Source organism: Chanos chanos, chromosome 2 (genome assembly GCF_902362185.1).
Source record: "Chanos chanos chromosome 2, fChaCha1.1, whole genome shotgun sequence".
Lineage (NCBI taxonomy): Eukaryota > Metazoa > Chordata > Actinopteri > Gonorynchiformes > Chanidae > Chanos > Chanos chanos.
In genome coordinates, this window is record NC_044496.1 from 1115412 (window position 1) to 1136085 (window position 20674).

A 20674-nucleotide genomic window follows, 5' to 3' on the forward strand; every position below is an offset into this window, starting at 1 on the left:
AGATCGGTAAAGATAAAGGCTTTGCCTCCTCTGAGGTTCTCTAACAGGCAATGTGTTGGCAGATGTGACAGGACAGACAGTAAACGATTGATTACTGTACTTACGACATCAGCCGTGGTATCTTTCACGTTACAGTGTCACACTGATCATATCGCATACTCAGGGATACATCCACTGATTGCATTGTTTTGGTAAAATAGTATTTCAGTTGTCTGTCCTCCACTACAGGTGTAACGCTGCTCACAGTGAATTATACAATTTCTACTTTTAGAAAAACAGGACTTGAAGGCTCATCCCACCCTGAAGCATCCCAACATATGACACAACAGAAGGTATACTAAACACATTAATGGTAACTAAAACTAGGTACATGAAAACCATGGTGCATGCTGGGAGGAGTCCCTCTCTAAGGGCTCTCGCAATATCAAATAAAAAAAGTAAATTATCCCACAGCACAACTGCTGTTGGTGAAAAGACAAAAAAAGTGTTTTGCCAAATACTGCTTAAATTGCCATCAAATCAGCAGTCCTGCCTTGTGCTGAGTTGGTGTGTATAACAATACTGAAATGGCAGAATAGGTGTTTTCTACCATACACACTTCTGTGAGTAACTGGCCAAGCCAGCTGTCCATATAGGGCTGTAGGTTCATTAGAATGAGACCTGTGGAGATGAGAGTGAGACAGGTGTGTGAAAATGACTTTTTCCTGTGAGATTTGAAACGTATTCTGAATGGTTATTGGGCTGTTTGTAGGTTAGGAACAGCACAGCCTAAAGTAATACTGTCCACCATCTCAAATTCCTTCATTAAGGACTCCATATATTGATCAGATTTGCTAAGAACCTTCAGTGTCATGTTCTTATTGGTCAAATGATAATCCACTAAATGTCATGTTCTTATTGGTCAAATGGTAATCCACTAAATGTCATGTTCTTATTGGTCAAATGGTAATCCACTAAATATCATGTTCTTATTGGTCATATGGCAATTAATTGAATGTCATGTTCTCATTGGTCATATGGCAATTCATTGAATGTCATGCTCTCATTGGTCATACAGTAACTCATTGAATGTCATGTTCTCATTGGTCATATGGCAATTCATTGAATGTCATGTTCTCATTGGTCATACGGTAACTCATTGAATGTCATGTTCTCATTGGTCATATGGTAACTCATTGAATGTCATGTTCTCATTGGTCATATGGTAACTCATTGAATGTCATGTTCTCATTGGTCATATGGTAACTCATTGAATGTCATGTTCTCATTGGTCATATGGTAATCCACTTCATACCCAGGACCATTTAACTGACTCCCTGGCTGTCAGCACTACAGTCACCCAGCTTGAGTCAGAGTCACAGCCCGTCACATGGCACTTCATGCTTACCTGAACCTCCACAGGTGCTGACATGAGGTCATTATTTTCCCCATGACATTTTAAAGCTTCCTCCATCCCTCAGGTCAGTTTGGTTATTTTGACAGTTATCTCTGTGTTCAGTTATCACTGTGTTCAGTTAGCCCAGTCAGTCCCATGTTTCTGATCTCTCCCTGTTCTAACACACGGGACTGAGGTAATCAGATAGTTATCAAAGCCTGGATGATGTGGTCTTGGAGGGTGTGTTCCTGAAATGTGCAGGGATGTGAGGCTGAAGGAGACACTAGAGGAGTTGACTGTCATTAGGACAGTGAAATCACAAGAATCAAAGTCAAAAGATTTTGTTGTAACAATGTGTTATCAAAATCGACCCCCCCCCCTCCCCCCCCAAAGAAAAAATAGGAGTAAAGAAAAGGGAGCCATTGTAAGAACATTACAGTGTTATGAAGTGTGAACGTTTGGTTATTTTTTTTAATTGCCAAGGTTAAAAAATATACATTTATGCTATCTTAAATATAATGATATTAATTTTTTAATAATGACATACCTGACCAGAATTACATAAATTAAAGCGTGTCGGACTGGCGATCAGCCCTCTTTAAACAGAAAGTCAGTCACAACGAGGAGGAGAAAAACATTTTTTGTTTCCTTGAAAAAAGAGCACATGAAAAATAAAACTCATAATACAGGACTAATGTACATCCCACAGTCAACACTTTAAGAATGAGTGATATATTTACATAAACATGCATGACTTCGAAGCTCCTAGAGACGATTACAGACTAATGACATGAACACCGAAGGATTTATCCGTTGTTCTGACGAGTTGTGCTACTTTGTCGAGAAATTCTACCACGGGGCGAATCGATAGCAGGGTCTAACCCCGCCCCCAAACCTAACCCAAGCATATCCCAAGACTGTGCTCTAGGTAGCACATATCGTCAGGTAGCACAACTGGACAGAACACCGTCAAACTGACCTACGTAAGGCAACGCGTACTCACTCACCAGCGTAATCAGAATCAAGGAGGTTACAGTCGTAAATAACAAACCAAACTAAAAGTACAAAAAACAGCAACGACCGAAAAAACGCCACCTGTCCGTGATGCCTTCTCTCTTTGTGTCAGGTCCTGGATATGTGGCACTGTCGCCGCTGTGTCCAGTTTTTTCGTTAACAGTCTCACCTTGACAGACGAATACCCTATTTTAGGTATAGAATATGATTTCTGGTATCTGTCCGTCTTCCACGGATGTACCGTTATTATTCCCTGGTGAACTCCAGAAGAAAAAAGTCGTCTTGGTCCCTGCTGTGGTTTCACGCGCCACTTTCTTTAATCCCTTCGTGCCGTAGTGAGAATCTGGACCCTGTGTTTCGTTTGACAGTGGAACAAATATTCATTACTGTATCACGTCTTTCTTCAACAGCCGTTAATCTTCCATATAACACAACAAATTTAAATATCTACGATAAATGAAGAGCGTACGCATTCCACACTCATTTGTAAATTACTGAAGATTTAAATGAGGTCTCACCTTTAGCGTTGCACAGGCCGTGTAGCTGACGTTGGGTAAAATTTCCACCGCCTCTTTAAACATGACTCTGAATGTATTCGCTGTCCCATCACAACTGAATCCCGTATCGTTCTGAGCAAGTATTTGGTTTTTATCACTCTCAATAATCTACGAAAATAAAACAACGAGTGTTAGATATCACACAGCAGGTCACTCAGGGGGCCCTTGACGAAAACCAGCAAACACGGCAGCACGAAATATGAACAGATTGTGGGCTTGGTTTTATTCTAAAACATACGAACAATCGACTTTATGCTATTATTCAGTTGAAACTGCGCCAAATTTCTCCAACATGTGATACTTTATTTCTCAAAAACACAAATGTAAAAAAAAATCCCCCGCACGACACCCACATAGCTGTTCAGACATCAAATCAAACCGAAATGAATCGGCAGTTCCATGTTCTACTTTGGGAAAGTTGAGTTCAGGGGAAAGGAACGGGGGTGTGGCCACTTACTCCCCTCTGTTTCACTGCACTACGAAAACGAGCCTGTGTCAGGCATGTGTCATCCATCACCATGGGAAAAGGAAATAACTCCCAAATTAAAACACAAATGGTGGTCGACCTTCATTAGCTTAGCAAAATCTACAGTTTAAAACCAGCGGAGTAGGAGTCATGAGGGGATATAAATGCATTTTGCCCGTGTGTGCGGAAAAAACACGCACGCACAGAATTACAGCACTTGGCCGCAGTTATAATTAGATGCCACCTCCGAGCCATTAGGCTGTTTGGACGCCTTCACTGAAAGCAACTTCCCAAAGTAAATGCCCGTAATGTACTAAACTGAACTGGAGCTTGGACCGACAGTGGCGCGATGGTCAAACGAGGCTAAGACAACACAGAGAGTTCTGTGGCACTGAGAGGAAGACGCAGATAAAAAAAAGGCACAGCGTATCCACTGCAGGATCAGATAAAACACACGGGCTGTGATTTTACAGAGCTGCTTTTGCATATGCAAGTCCTGAAGCCCTTGTTATGGTTGGCATGGTCATGTGTGTGAGGAGACTGAGATGTGATTTTCTGGGAGGAGAGAGAAGTCAGTCTCTCAACACATGACAGACTCAGTGCTGTACCAGACAGTAACTCGGTGCTGTACCAGACAGTAACTCGGTGCTGTAACAGTCTCAAGAGGTGGCTGTCTGACTAGAATGGGAGTACTACGAACTAAAAAAAAATGTGACTTTTTCAAAATGAATATTTTTTCAAAATAAATTATTTTTTGTGTATTTGTGAGTATTGGAGACTGATAAAATAACTCTGTACTGGTGTTTTGTATTTTATACAATCTTTGTAGAGGGTTCCAGTCATTCTACAACACAGACAGGACATCATAAACTTACTTGTATGTTGACTTGATAATCTGTTGGTCCATGAATTGAGCCATACAATCCAAAGCCCACCACAGATATGCGTCTGTTTACATTAAACCTACAGAGAGGAGGAACGCACTGTTTTCAGAGCCAGCCTTGTCACATGGCCAACGGAAGACTGCATTTAACAGGGAAATAAACTTGTATCTATCACTGCTCTCAGTAACCCCAATATCACACAAGGGCTGAGAACACAGTCGTCAGGGAAACCTACTGATTTCTGTGACTGGTCCCAATCACATGGTCGTCAGGGAAACCTACCGAATTCGGTCACTGGTTCCACTGTAACCCCAGCGACTCTCAACCTGCTGGAAGCGATTGATGCTGCATTCCTTTCCCCTCAGACAACACCTGGGTCTGTCAATGTAGTCAACGCGAGGTTTGGGGTTTACTGTAAAGTGTAAAAACAGATTTACCACCTCCCGATCGAACAAAATCCCAGTCTGAGCAGGCCCTGCGGCACAAAAGAAACACCACACTGATTTCTGTCCTCTGTTCTTCACACACACACACACACACTGATTTCTGTCCTCTGTTCTTCACACACACACACGTACAGATACACACACACACACACATACATACAGATACACACACTCACAGATTTCTGTCCTCTGTTCTTCACACACACACACACACACACGCACACACACACACGCACACACACACACACGCACGCACATACAGACATACACACAAACATGGGGGGAGAAGAACATTGACACAAGCAGTAATGTTAGTTCATGTCAGTGTTAAATCTGTAACTACGTTGCAGATTACAGCATTGATAAAACGCCTTTCACAGAAAACCTCAGAGAAATACTAAGGGCTTTGTTTCACGCGTGTTTTTCAGAAAACGGGCGTGAGATTGTCTGCAGGGCTCAGTATGATTCTGACTAAAGATTTTCAGCAAAACATGGAGATGACACAGGTAATGGTAAACATGTGGTTTACTTGACAAACATTAAAAACACAGACTGTCCTTAAAACCATCATCATCTCTTTAATGTTATATAGTCCCTGTGTAGGAGTCAATTAGAACAATAGTTTACACTTGTAAAAATATGTTTGAAAACCAGTTGTGGGCAGAACTGGATCTCATGTATAGTGTGTGACTACTTTCCTCCTGCTCTGTTCTCTTGTTTTTGGTCTGGGAGTTTTACCTGCAGCGAACTCCTCCACGGTCATCAGAGGGAAACGGATCAGGGACAGGGCTTTCCCCAGAACTTTCTGTTTGTTTTCAGACGTGAGCGGAAGCTGCTGTCGGTAACATTCTGCGTCAGCCCAGCGAACGACAGCTCCAAACAAACGACTTTCCCGAATCCCCAAAGTGTCCCTCTCCAACACCGCACACAGTGTGTCTGGACGCCAAACGCAGGGACGAGCACAGACGGATTAAACGCGTTCAGCACTGACAAACACATAACTGTAACATCACATGCAGTTCATGAGAGCGACACATGATATCCAGTGGACTGAGCTCATACCCAAATCGATGTCTGTGAATCCCTCTGCGTTGATGGCATCCGCTGTGCTCTTGTCTATCGTATCTAAACAGAGACTGGCAAGCTGAGGCTCATCGAACAGTCTGGCCTGGAGACAGAGAGCAGACGTTTCGGTGAGAATATCGCGCTATCATTCAGAAAAAATCCACTCTCTCCAAAATGGGCGTCATTATTCATCATACTGAGTTTCTTCCGCGAGGCTATAAAAACAAGGGAAAGAGACAGATACACAGATATCCTTGTTTCTTTAACACTGTCTGTAACCTGCCTTTACCTGAGTGAGAAGCATGAATGCATTGTCTGCCCTGAGATGCTTGGTGAGAAACTCCACACAGTGCGCCTCGAGCGCGGGGACGGCATACTTTTTGGCGGTATAAAGAGTTGTCATGACCGTCTCAGGACCGATGTGCACTTCGTCAGAGTACAGAAACCTGGAAAAAAATACAGTCATCAGAAAATAATCCAGAAACCTTGTGGTCCAACACACACACTGTAAAGAGCACCTTATGAATGTAATACAGTACCGAGGTGAGGAGGCAACTGATTAAAAAAAACAAAACAAAACAAAACAAAACAAAAAAACCCCACTGCAGCACAGGAAACATGGTGCGTTACAGTTGCGATGGCGTACCTGAGCAGAGCGAGAAACGCAGCCGGCTCAACATCAGGGAGCTCGATCTCAGCAGACGTCGTAGCCATGCCTCCGTTAAACATCGCATCAAACACAGCACTTCCAGCAGCCAATACAAACTTATGTGCTGGTATTCTTTGAGCCTGTCTACCCTTACCAACCACAAATTTCACGTCGCTCAGCAGTTCGTTATTGAATAGGAAAGCGAAGCGCTCTTTAACGGAACTCTTCGTGGCTTGCCAGTTGTATATGGGCTCCCGATGGAGGCCCGCAGACGGTGGGGAACTCGGTGGAACAACCAGAGCCACCCCAGTAGCGTTTCTCCCACCAGTGGACTGGACGAAATTAGACGCATGTCCTTCTGTATTTGGTGCGGTTTCACCACCGCCTGTCGCCATCGTGAAACCTTAATCTTAAAACTGATGTATTAAATGTGCAATCTTAACGACACATTGTTGTATTGTCTCCGAGATACAATCTATTTACTTACAGGGCGTCGGGTAGTTATGACGTTTTTTGATAAACACTTCCGCTCCACTTCCGCAAATCTTTGTGCTTGCCTGGAAAAAAAAAAACCCTTACCACTAGGTGGCAACAGATCCGCCGTATAATTAACAACTGTTGTTATTGTCAATGTACTCAAAATAGCTCTCTCCATTCTGTCCTGTGCATCATATTATATTAAATATTATCCAGAGTCATCGAAGCACATCTTTTATATAATAATTATGTAAGCAGTTTAATTAATTACGAGTTTGTTGCAGCATGTTTCACAGATACAAATTTATCAGAGAAAAAAACAACAATAATTTAATGCCATTGTCTTATGTAGACGTGGTTGTTTCATTGGCATCTTGAGGCAACGACCACCACCATCGCCTGTGACGAATGGAGTGCCTCAAATACCAATGACGTTACATCAAGACTTTTGGATTCAAAGGTTATTCCCCTGTAGGGCAAGTACACGCCTGTGGCGAGACGGGGACGGCTGGCCGCTAGCTATCACACTTGGCGGTCGGATGCGCGACACGCAGGATCTATATTTTGATAGAATGTGATTTCATAGAACTGTTCATAGGAGTCAAGCTTTTGACCGTCTGCAATGAACGCGTCTGCGGGCACAGGAGTTTTTGTATTGTCCTTGTTGTCAATTCCAATCTCATATTTGTTTAATTTTCTGTTGTATTCAAACAGGTAAGGAATGGATGACATGTTTTGATATTGTATGAAAATGAAATCTACTCTAAAGTTGTTGGAACCCACCACACAGCAAATTTTTATTTCAACCTAAAACTAACTCAGGTGTTTCAGTTAATGTGTCAGCATGTGTTAAGCTTAATCAGAGATTTTGTGTCGTGTGAGCGGTTTTTGAGAGAGTTTAGGGACAGCATATTGTATCGCAAAACATAAGAGAATAGAATTCAGCTCGAGGTAAAGTTTGGAAAGACTGACTCTCTCTCTCTCTCTCTCTCTTTCTTTCTTTAGTATTGAAATCGCTGTCTATGCGGCTGTATTAATTATTGTTGTCATAGCGATATTTGCAAGACTTCTACTCAAGAAAAGGGCACCAACAGATCCGCTTTTCTATGGTAAATACTCCACTGTATGTCAATGAGTTTGGTGTCCATCAGCATCACCTAGCAGGATCAGCGCCAAACTCCCCTGTGTTTTCAAGAATGTCTTTTCAAATTAAACTGTATGACTTTTAAAATTCATATGGTCTCCTGTTTTCAGCACTGTAGCAGTGTTTTGTATACCAATGCACACTGGTATTAGTGTTTGTGATAGGTCATCGTGAGCTGACCTCTGACCTGCTGTGTGTCTGCAGTGTTTGCAGTTTGTGCTTTCCTCAGCGTGGTCAACCTTATCATCGCTCTGGAGCAGGATGGCATCATAGATGGATTTATGACATTTTACTTAAAGGAGGTAAATGTCTCTGTTTTTAACAACATTAACAACATAAAGGGACAAACATGATCTTGTGATCTTGCACTTTACTCTTGTTATATATATATATATATATATGTGTGTGTGTGTGTGTGTGTATGTATGTCTACATGTCTGTGTCATTTCTATATCTCTAAATGTATGTAAATGTGTCTTGCAGGCTGATCCCTACATTAATACTGCTCATGGACACATGATTTCCTATTGGGATGGCTGTGCTCACTATCTCATGTATCTGCTAATGGTTGCAGCAATAACATGGGGGTATGTATGGCACTGGGCTAGTAAGACTTTGTGTTTGGTTCATTTAATATGTTTGGATGAAGCAAAATTCAAGTTTACAGCAGTACTTACTCAAAAGGAAAAGAGCAATACACTCTCTCATGGAAAGCGTTGACTGATAAAATTAGCCTGGGAACAAATGATCCAGAAATGTAAACAAAGTGTGTAATCCAAACGCGAGAATGTTGTTCGGAGAAGTTTATTGAAAAGATCGTATCGTTTAGAATGACAGCAGTGTAGTGAGCTTGGTGCTGCACTGTAGACAGACATTTATTTGTGTTATGTACTGGTACTGTTTCTTTTAAAGGGAGAGTTACAGATCCATTGTCTTTTATTTGTGTTATGTACTGGTACTGTTTCTTTTAAAGGGAGAGTTACAGATCCATTGGGTCTTTTATTTGTGTTATGTACTGGTACTGTTTCTTTTAAAGGGAGAGTTACAGATCCATTGGTCTTTTATTTGTGTTATGTACTGGTACTGTTTCTTTTAAAGGGAGAGTTACAGATCCATTGGTCTTTTATTTGTGTTATGTACTGGTACTGTTTCTTTTGAAGGGAGAGTTATAGATCCATTGGTCTTTTATTTGTGTTATGTACTGGTACTGTTTCTTTTAAAGGGAGAGTTACAGATCCATTGGGTCTTTTATTTGTGTTATGTACTGGTACTGTTTCTTTTAAAGGGAGAGTTACAGATCCATTGGTCTTTTATTTGTGTTATGTACTGGTACTGTTTCTTTTAAAGGGAGAGTTACAGATCCATAGGTCTTTTATTTGTGTTATGTACTGGTACTGTTTCTTTTAAAGGGAGAGTTACAGATCCATTGGTCTTTTATTTGTGTTATGTACTGGTACTGTTTCTTTTAAAGGGAGAGTTACAGTTCCATTGGTCTTTTATTTGTGTTATGTACTGGTACTGTTTCTTTTGAAGGGAGAGTTATAGATCCATTGGTCTTTTATTTGTGTTATGTACTGGTACTGTTTCTTTTAAAGGGAGAGTTACAGATCCATTGGGTCTTTTATTTGTGTTATGTACTGGTACTGTTTCGTTTAAAGGGAGAGTTACAGATCCATTGGGTCTTTTATTTGTGTTATGTCCTGGTACTGTTTCTTTTGAAGGGAGAGTTATAGATCCATTGGTTTTTTATTTGTGTTATGTACTGGTACTGTTTCTTTTAAAGGGAGAGTTACAGATCCATTGGTCTTTACTGGGTCGGATCCTTCCTAATGCGAACTCTCGTATACATTCCTGGAAATCTGGTGGGTAAGCATCAAACTAAACAAAACATACAGTAAACATCAAACTGTGATTTATTCTACACCGTTATCCAATACCGGTGCTTTAATGTGGTTTTTGGTTGGAGGCAAACTGGATAAACCGATATAAGCATTTTAACCAGTAACCAGTAAATATAGCACATGGCCAAAAGTATGTGGACATCCCTTCTAATTAGTGGATTTGGCTCTCCAAACCACGCCCACTGCTGCCTGAGGTATGAAGTCAAGCATACAGCCATGTGATGTCCACAGACAAACATCAGCAGTAGAATGGGCTTTCCTGAGGAGCTCAGAGACTTTCAACCCGGTTACCATCACGGGATGGCACCTTTCCAAAAAGTCTTTTCTCTGCCCTGTGAGAGCTGCCCCAGTCAGCTGTAAATGCTGTCGCTGTGAAGTGGAAAAGTCTCGGCGCGCCAATGGCTTGGCCGTGATGTGATAGCACACACACACAGACTCATAAAGTGCTGAAGCGTGTAACGCGTAAAAACCGTCCGTCTGCGGTTACAACTGCCTCTGAGTGCCTTCGGAACTGACACCAGCCCAAGAACTGATTGTTGGGAGCCGAGCACCCTCACACGATCCCCGAGTGCGATCCCAAACGTCGGCCGGAGTGGTGTAAAGCCCGCTGCCATCGGGCTCTGGAGCAGCGGAGGCTCATTCTCTGGAGTGAGAAAACACGCGGGCAGTCTGACGGACAGATCTGGGTTTGGCGCCATACCTACTGTACTGCACAGTTTGGTGGAGGAGAGGTAACAGTTAGGGGCTGTTTCTGAGGTTTTGGGTTCTCAGGTTGTGGCCGTGAGCCAGGTCTAATCTCCCAACACCAGGGCCCGACATCACTGATGCTCTTGCGACTAAATGGAAACAAACACTGCAGTAGCTTCACAACATGTGGTGGAAAAGCCTTCCTGAGAGAGCGGAGGCTCTTACAGCAGGAAAGGGACCAACTCCGTATGAATGCCCGTGATTTTGGAACAAGATGTTTGACGAGCGGGTGTCTGCGCACTTTCGGCCATGTCCTGTACTTTCAGTAGTAACATGTCACAGCGCCACCTCTGGCTGAATAGAGAACAGTCTGCTTCAGCGTGGTAATGGAAATGTTTGTCACAGGAAAGTATGGAACCCAGGTGAGCTCTCTGTTCCTGATCCAGTTGCTCCATGCTGTGGTGTTACTCTGGTCTTGCTTCTGCATCTTCAGTCAACCCCGCAAACAGGAGGCCCAGCCAAAGGTACGTCAGTCGCCCCCTAGAGGCCAGTGGTGACGGAAAGCGGCAGCTTCGTTTACAAATTCATTTTTGTTACGTAACTGAGACACTTAAAGCCAAGATCAACCCACCTGCAAATCAGCCCTTGATATTTTGGTCTGTTTGTCTTATCCAAACTGTAGTTTTTACTGTGTTTACTGCGTATAACTGTTGTGTTTCTGTTAAAACATGAGTTAATGTGGCAAGGCTGAATAAACAGGGAGATTCAGATTAAGATGTGAGATGTTTGTTTCAGTAACTGCCACGTTGTACCACCATATGTAATACTTCTCATTTCTGTAGTCTGAACCTCACTGAGTGGATGAGCTCTTCTGTAGGGATTATATTATATTAACATGTTCAAGAATAAAGTACGGTGCTCCCAGGAGGTACAGAAAAGGTCCATAATTTGTCAAATAAATGCATAGGCTTTTATTTAAAGGTGTAAAGGCTACGGTCAGCTGTGCTCAGTGTCAGCTGTGCTCAGTGTCAGTTGTGCTCAGTGTCAGCTATGCTTGGTGTTAGCTGTGCTCATCGGCCAGTTTTTCACTGCCTGTCATTTTTCAGCAGAGATCTCAGTTAAAACAATGATTCCCATGATCGGAATAATGACGTATGTCGGCCTGAACGATAATCAGTCGAACTCTACAGTCTGGCGGATATCACTCCTCAGTGGATGTGAAGTGTGTAACCTAAAGCATGGAAATTAAGCTCTGACTGTTTGATTTTGCGGATTCAAATCACAGCCCTGTGTGGTTAGGTGATGGTCACTGGTGATAACACTGGCTGCTGACAGACTGTCACAGTGTCTCCCATAATCAGACCAGGGATTTATGAGTATATTAAAATAGAAATTAATAACCCAAATACAGTTCTTAAGACTTTCTTTCTTTCTTTTTTACAGAATATGCTTGATGTGCAAAAGAAGACTTTACTACAGAGACCTGTGGATTTGCTATTTGTCTTGTTCCTCGTTGTTGCCAGTATGTTCTGCGTCTTTAGAGGCTTGGTAAGCACACGTCAGTAATCCTTTACATTTACTATATGGCTGTGTTCACTCAGACATCAGTAATCCTTTACATTTACTATATGGCTGTGTTCACTCAGACATCAGTAATCCTTTACATTTACTGTATGACTGTTCACTCAGACATCAGTAATCCTTTACATTTACTGTATGACTGTGTTCACTCAGACATCAGTAATCCTTTACATTTACTGTATGACTGTGTTCACTCAGACATCAGTAATCCTTTACATTTACTGTATGACTGTGCTCACTCAGACATCAGTAATCCTTTACATTTACTATATGGCTGTGCTCACTCAGACATCAGTAATCCTTTACATTTACTGTATGACTGTGCTCACTCAGACATCAGTAATCCTTTACATTTACTATATGGCTGTGTTCACTCAGACATCAGTAATCCTTTACATTTACTGTATGACTGTTCACTCAGACATCAGTAATCCTTTACATTTACCGTATGACTGTGTTCACTCAGACATCAGTAATCCTTTACATTTACTGTATGACTGTGTTCACTCAGACATCAGTAATCTTTTACATTTACTGTATGACTGTGTTCACTCAGACATCAGTAATCCTTTACATTTACTGTATGACTGTTCACTCAGACATCAGTAATCCTTTACATTTACTGTATGACTGTTCACTCAGACATCAGTAATCCTTTACATTTACTGTATGACTGTTCACTCAGACATCAGTAATCCTTTACATTTACTGTATGACTGTTCACTCAGACATCAGTAATCCTTTACATTTACCGTATGACTGTGTTCACTCAGACATCAGTAATCCTTTACATTTACTGTATGACTGTGTTCACTCAGACATCAGTAATCCTTTACATTTACTGTATGACTGTGTTCACTCAGACATCAGTAATCCTTTACATTTACTGTATGACTGTTCACTCAGACATCAGTAATCCTTTACATTTACCGTATGATTGTTCACTCAGACATCAGTAATCCTTTACATTTACCGTATGACTGTTCACTCAGACATCAGTAATCCTTTACATTTACTGTATGACTGTTCACTCAGACATCAGTAATCCTTTACATTTACTGTATGACTGTTCACTCAGACATCAGTAATCCTTTACATTTACTGTATGACTGTGCTCACTCAGACATCAGTAATCCTTTACATTTACTGTATGACTGTTCACTCAGACATCAGTAATCCTTTACATTTACTGTATGACTGTTCACTCAGACATCAGTAATCCTTTACATTTACTGTATGACTGTGTTCACTCAGACATCAGTAATCCTTTACATTTACTGTATGACTGTTCACTCAGACATCAGTAATCCTTTACATTTACTGTATGACTGTTCACTCAGACATCAGTAATCCTTTACATTTACTGTATGACTGTGTTCACTCAGACATCAGTAATCCTTTACATTTACTGTATGACTGTGTTCACTCAGACATCAGTAATCCTTTACATTTACTGTATGACTGTGCTCACTCAGACATCAGTAATCCTTTACATTTACTATATGGCTGTGTTCACTCAGACATCAGTAATCCTTTACATTTACTGTATGACTGTGTTCACTCAGACATCAGTAATCCTTTACATTTACTGTATGACTGTTCACTCAGACATCAGTAATCCTTTACATTTACCGTATGACTGTGTTCACTCAGACATCAGTAATCCTTTACATTTACTGTATGACTGTGTTCACTCAGACATCAGTAATCTTTTACATTTACTGTATGACTGTTCACTCAGACATCAGTAATCCTTTACATTTACCGTATGACTGTTCACTCAGACATCAGTAATCCTTTACATTTACTGTATGACTGTTCACTCAGACATCAGTAATCCTTTACATTTACTGTATGACTGTGTTCACTCAGACATCAGTAATCCTTTACATTTACTGTATGACTGTGTTCACTCAGACATCAGTAATCCTTTACATTTACTGTATGACTGTTCACTCAGACATCAGTAATCCTTTACATTTACTGTATGACTGTTCACTCAGACATCAGTAATCCTTTACATTTACTGTATGACTGTGTTCACTCAGACATCAGTAATCCTTTACATTTACTGTATGACTGTGTTCACTCAGACATCAGTAATCCTTTACATTTACTGTATGACTGTTCACTCAGACATCAGTAATCCTTTACATTTACTGTATGACTGTGCTCACTCAGACATCAGTAATCCTTTACATTTACTGTATGACTGTGTTCACTCAGACATCAGTAATCCTTTACATTTACTGTATGACTGTGTTCACTCAGACATCAGTAATCCTTTACATTTACTGTATGACTGTTCACTCAGACATCAGTAATCCTTTACATTTACTGTATGACTGTGTTCACTCAGACATCAGTAATCCTTTACATTTACTGTATGACTGTGTTCACTCAGACATCAGTAATCCTTTACATTTACTGTATGACTGTGTTCACTCAGACATCAGTAATCCTTTACATTTACTGTATGACTGTGTTCACTCAGACATCAGTAATCCTTTACATTTACTGTATGACTGTTCACTCAGACATCAGTAATCCTTTACATTTACTGTATGACTGTTCACTCAGACATCAGTAATCCTTTACATTTACTGTATGACTGTGCTCACTCAGACATCAGTAATCCTTTACATTTACTGTATGACTGTTCACTCAGACATCAGTAATCCTTTACATTTACTGTATGACTGTTCACTCAGACATCAGTAATCCTTTACATTTACTGTATGACTGTGTTCACTCAGACATCAGTAATCCTTTACATTTACTGTATGACTGTGTTCACTCAGACATCAGTAATCCTTTACATTTACTGTATGACTGTGCTCACTCAGACATCAGTAATCCTTCACATTTACTATATGGCTGTGTTCACTCAGACATCAGTAATCCTTTACATTTACTGTATGACTGTGTTCACTCAGACATCAGTAATCCTTTACATTTACTGTATGACTGTTCACTCAGACATCAGTAATCCTTTACATTTACCGTATGACTGTGTTCACTCAGACATCAGTAATCCTTTACATTTACTGTATGACTGTGTTCACTCAGACATCAGTAATCTTTTACATTTACTGTATGACTGTGTTCACTCAGACATCAGTAATCCTTTACATTTACTGTATGACTGTTCACTCAGACATCAGTAATCCTTTACATTTACCGTATGACTGTTCACTCAGACATCAGTAATCCTTTACATTTACCGTATGACTGTTCACTCAGACATCAGTAATCCTTTACATTTACTGTATGACTGTTCACTCAGACATCAGTAATCCTTTACATTTACTGTATGACTGTTCACTCAGACATCAGTAATCCTTTACATTTACCGTATGACTGTTCACTCAGACATCAGTAATCCTTTACATTTACTGTATGACTGTTCACTCAGACATCAGTAATCCTTTACATTTACTGTATGACTGTGTTCACTCAGACATCAGTAATCCTTTACATTTACTGTATGACTGTGTTCACTCAGACATCAGTAATCCTTTACATTTACTGTATGACTGTTCACTCAGACATCAGTAATCCTTTACATTTACTGTATGACTGTTCACTCAGACATCAGTAATCCTTTACATTTACTGTATGACTGTGTTCACTCAGACATCAGTAATCCTTTACATTTACTGTATGACTGTGTTCACTCAGACATCAGTAATCCTTTACATTTACTGTATGACTGTTCACTCAGACATCAGTAATCCTTTACATTTACTGTATGACTGTGTTCACTCAGACATCAGTAATCCTTTACATTTACTGTATGACTGTGTTCACTCAGACATCAGTAATCCTTTACATTTACTGTATGACTGTGTTCACTCAGACATCAGTAATCCTTTACATTTACTGTATGACTGTTCACTCAGACATCAGTAATCCTTTACATTTACTGTATGACTGTGTTCACTCAGACATCAGTAATCCTTTACATTTACTGTATGACTGTGTTCACTCAGACATCAGTAATCCTTTACATTTACTGTATGACTGTGTTCACTCAGACATCAGTAATCCTTTACATTTACTGTATGACTGTGTTCACTCAGACATCAGTAATCCTTTACATTTACTGTATGACTGTGTTCACTCAGACATCAGTAATCTTTTACATTTACTGTATGACTGTGTTCACTCAGACATCAGTAATCCTTTACATTTACTGTATGACTGTGTTCACTCAGACATCAGTAATCCTTTACATTTACTGTATGACTGTGTTCACTCAGACATCAGTAATCCTTTACATTTACTGTATGACTGTGTTCACTCAGACATCAGTAATCCTTTACATTTACTGTATGACTGTTCACTCAGACATCAGTAATCCTTTACATTTACTGTATGACTGTTCACTCAGACATCAGTAATCCTTTACATTTACTGTATGACTGTTCACTCAGACATCAGTAATCCTTTACATTTACTGTATGACTGTGTTCACTCAGACATCAGTAATCCTTTACATTTACTGTATGACTGTGTTCACTCAGACATCAGTAATCCTTTACATTTACTGTATGACTGTGTTCACTCAGACATCAGTAATCCTTTACATTTACTGTATGACTGTGTTCACTCAGACATCAGTAATCCTTTACATTTACTCTATGACTGTTCACTCAGACATCAGTAATCCTTTATAAAGACAAAGCTGCTTCTGCCATGTCAACGAGAAACGTAGCTTTTACGAGATTAATCGATATTGTCAGTGTGAGTTGTTTCTGATGAACTTGTGTGTGTCTGGAATTGTCTCTTGTTGTCTGTCTGTAGATCGTGTTGGATTGTCCAGCGCAGTGGTGTCTGGACTACACAACCAGCTATGAGCCTTACCTCCGAGATCCGTCTGCCTATCCTAAAATGCAGGTGATGAGCGGACCTGACTAAGCTAAAGGTCAAATGTGTCCTGCAGAGTGACCTGCTCACACAGAGAGACTGACATCTGATGGATATTTCACTAACACCATCTGCTCTGGAGAGGAGAATATACACAGACAAGCCAAAGATTAGCAGCTGTCAGAGACCTCAGGACTTCTTTGAAACATGGCATCTGAATACATGAATTTACACAACGATTAAAAAGAAAAATGTTAGGTGAAGATCTGGTCTGTTTTCCATAAGGTAAGATGTTTGTATTGTTTTTGTTGACACAGATGCTGGTGAACATGCTGTACTCGGTGCCCTATTTTATCATCACAGTCTATGGGTTGGTGGTGCCGGGCTGTGCGTGGATTCCGGACCTTACACTGGTGCATTCTGGGGCAGTTGCACAGGTGGGACCAAAAAAGATGAAAATTTGACAAATGCAACCGTTTGTAGTCTCCTGGTGAAGCTGTTATGCTCTTTCTGTATGTCATTTTCCTGTGATATTTAAAAAAATATTGTGTAACTCTAAGGACTCTCCAAAAACGTGAATAATAACTTTTTAAAACCATTTTTAGATTTTGAAATGTTGGAAACTGGCAAAATTCCTTTCTTTCACCTAAAAATCAGCAACTTGATTAAAAAAAAAGAAGAAGAAGAAAACTTATGCCCAGGCGGCTTCGAGAAAACCGTATGTAAAAGTATACAAAAGGAAGGTGGTTGGCAGGTGGTTTAGTAACAGTGAGTTTGATCTGGACAGCTGGCTAATTTACGCCACACAGAGACAAACAGCATTGTTCATAGGATAGAGTCTAATGCGTAGCTATTTATAACTGTTTACTGAAGTATAGAACTGGGGGGTGTTCTAAGTATGTGTTTTAGTGACTAACCTGGATAAGTTAACTCAGAGTAAGTAGTAAACCTCCTAATAGAAGAGCCGTATGGCTTCATTCTCCTAGCAAAACAAAGCCATAGGGCTCTTCTATTAGGAGGTGTACTACTTACTCTGAGTTAACTAAATCCAGGTTAGTCACTAAACCACGTATTTGGAACACACCCTTGTCTGGGCTACGGGTTCACACAGCCCTTCAGCACCAAGATGCGGTGAGCTAACTGGGAAAAGAATGAACTGCTAACACTAACACAGCTAACAGTGTTGGAGTGGCTGGTAATTAAGCTTTCTATATACGAAAACACATCAGTGTTCACAGCACACGCACAGTGTGGATGACTCACACAGCAGCAGAAACCTGAAACAAAAGGTATGAACGCGGCTGGTGTGAGGTTCTCTCTTTGTGTGACTGTCCCTTCGCTAATGTGAAGCAGCTGAAGCGCTGACTTCCAAAGATGGCAACACACCACAGCAGCCTTAGCCGTCAGCGGTCTGTTGTTATGTGAACGTGGCCTTTGGCTTTGTTTTTGCGGCAGCCCGAACCATCAGTCAACGCGGGAGACAAAAGCCAACGCTGACTTTAGACGCGGAGGAATGAAGGTATTCTGCAAAGGTCAGCTGCTTGCCCTATTAATAGCCCAGCAGAACTGTACGGTGATTGAGAGGGTGTGTTGCTAGGCAACAACCTCAATCGTCTTTCGGGAGACTCTTACCCGCTCAGGGCCGAGGCGGTAGCCTCGCGGGGAAGTCCGCGGCTTTGGGAACACAGGAAAAGGAGCGGAGACAGCTCCAGTCCTGCCCCGTGATTCTAAAGGCACGAAGGATGATTCGCATCCTGTTAGAAAAACATTAGACAGGAACAGGCTGCAGTCTGTGTGTGATTCCTAAACTGTTTTCTTCTCTCTCCTCAAAGGCCCAGTTTTCCCACATTGGTGCCTCCCTTCATACCAGGACTCCCTTCACCTACAGGGTCCCAGCAGAAGGACAGCTCTTATTCCTCATGGTAAACGGGCTGTACAGTCTGGTCCCCCAGGCTCTGAGTTACCGCTGCGTGACCAGTCCGGCCTTCTTCCTTAAAGCCCCGCAGGACCAGAAGAGTGACTGAGGTTTACAGTAAACCGCAGAGGTCCACTCCAAACACGGGTTCCGGTTAGTGATGTTTAGGACATTCCTTCCTTCTGAAAAGGAATACACTGTCTTTGATTGCATCTATATTTTAATGTCGGTGGGTTTGCCATGAACCCCAGCAGGTGTGAAATACCGTCTAAATAGTCGTTTGGTGTGACAGACTCGTTACCGCACTGACGTGTGTCCAGTTTGGAGTCGGGGGGGGGGGGGGGGGGGTGGGGGGTTGGGCTGTGGAATGACACAGCTGCTCCTGTTAAGCTCATGCATGCTTGTTTCATCTGGTTTTCTTTGTTATTTCAATGATGGAGGCCTTGTCCAGTCACAGGGTGTCTTATTTTGTATGCGGTCACAAACGTGCCTGTTATGTTGCTAAAGCTGAGTCTACATTACCTCAGTATTGGATTTCTAATCGTTTGCATTTTTTTGTGTGAGGTATGATTGTAGCGTCACACGGTGTGACACAAATAGTACGTGATATTGTTTGTGTAGTTTTACTTTAAGGTGTTAAAGTGAAAGACTTGAAAAATAAAGGCAATAACGTGTAGCCAGTGGGGTTTTTTTGTTCTTTAAATGCATATCTTTGAATGAATCAGTTCAGTCAGCATGGATATGTATGGGTGAATTCAGTAAGGCAGAAAACATTGTGCATTCCAATGAGTTTATTCTGTAAAATTTTTGTCAATAAACAGCAAAAAACAGTTTACATTAAACTACAAACCTGGAAAATGTAAAATGTCCCAATTACAAGCATAACAAAGATGGAGAGATAATGGGGAAGAGAACAGATGGGATTACAGTTACCACAGATGTCTCATCAACTATCATCAAAAATAAATAGAATATATTCTTTATATAAACAAAGGTAAGAAAAAGAAAAAGAACAAAAAAAAAAAGGCGAGTTCTTACGGAGTGCGTTAAAATATGGAGGAAGAAGTGGAACTAAATGAGCACTGGCTCCATCAGTGCCAGTGTTGCACCCATTAGTGCAGTCTCAAAGAATAAAAACGCTTCCTGTATGCGTCTGCGAGAGGTGCAGCTTCCTGTCTGCGTCTGCGAGAGGGCCTGCGCAGACGCTGTTCTAGTCTGTAACTTTGCCTTTAGCTGAAAAAGTGCAAATGTAAAATTGCAGGTAACTGGAAACGATCATAAGAGAACCGAGTTTACCTTCGTCTCACGCGATGTTTACTACAGTGTGTGCATGCCACTAAAAAGCATAAAAAAAAACATAACCAAGTCCACCAACACACAGAAACAAATATGTCACTTTTCCATAAAAAGATTAGCAGTTATCTAGAGCATTTTGGTACAACAGTGGTCCTAGATTCTACAGCAAAATAAAATATATAGAGATAATATTGAGTTACAATATGTAACTCGGTTTGTGCACAATACTTCAAACATTTACTTTACTTTTTCCATTCTTTTTTTCAGATTACATAAAAGAGTAACATATAGTGTATGGATGGTTCTTTACAGACAGAGTTTTTCCATAAGGTAGTCCATCTTCTTTTT

General features: G+C 40.9%; 2 protein-coding genes across 2 annotated transcripts; one reads left to right on the forward strand and one right to left on the reverse strand.

Annotated features, from left to right (window-relative positions):
• Positions 1 to 2107: 2107 nt before the first annotated feature.
• Positions 2108 to 6851, reverse strand: LOC115805346 (BTB/POZ domain-containing protein 1-like). Its single transcript, XM_030765900.1, has 8 exons — positions 6454 to 6851; positions 6097 to 6253; positions 5805 to 5910; positions 5481 to 5678; positions 4579 to 4771; positions 4288 to 4375; positions 2908 to 3054; positions 2108 to 2739 (listed from the first exon to the last, which is right to left on the reverse strand). Exons 1-8 carry the CDS (start codon positions 6849 to 6851, stop codon positions 2581 to 2583), a joined length of 1446 nt encoding a protein of 481 aa, XP_030621760.1. The 3' UTR covers positions 2108 to 2580.
• Positions 6852 to 7555: 704 nt separating this feature from the next.
• LOC115805760 (transmembrane 6 superfamily member 1-like) lies at positions 7556 to 19139 on the forward strand. Its single transcript, XM_030766435.1, has 10 exons — positions 7556 to 7647; positions 7939 to 8042; positions 8282 to 8379; positions 8561 to 8664; positions 9861 to 9943; positions 11071 to 11189; positions 12109 to 12213; positions 17053 to 17145; positions 17433 to 17552; positions 18948 to 19139. The coding sequence occupies exons 1-10, from the start codon at positions 7556 to 7558 to the stop codon at positions 19137 to 19139; spliced, it is 1110 nt and encodes a 369-aa protein (XP_030622295.1).
• The last annotated feature ends 1535 nt before the right edge of the window (positions 19140 to 20674 follow it).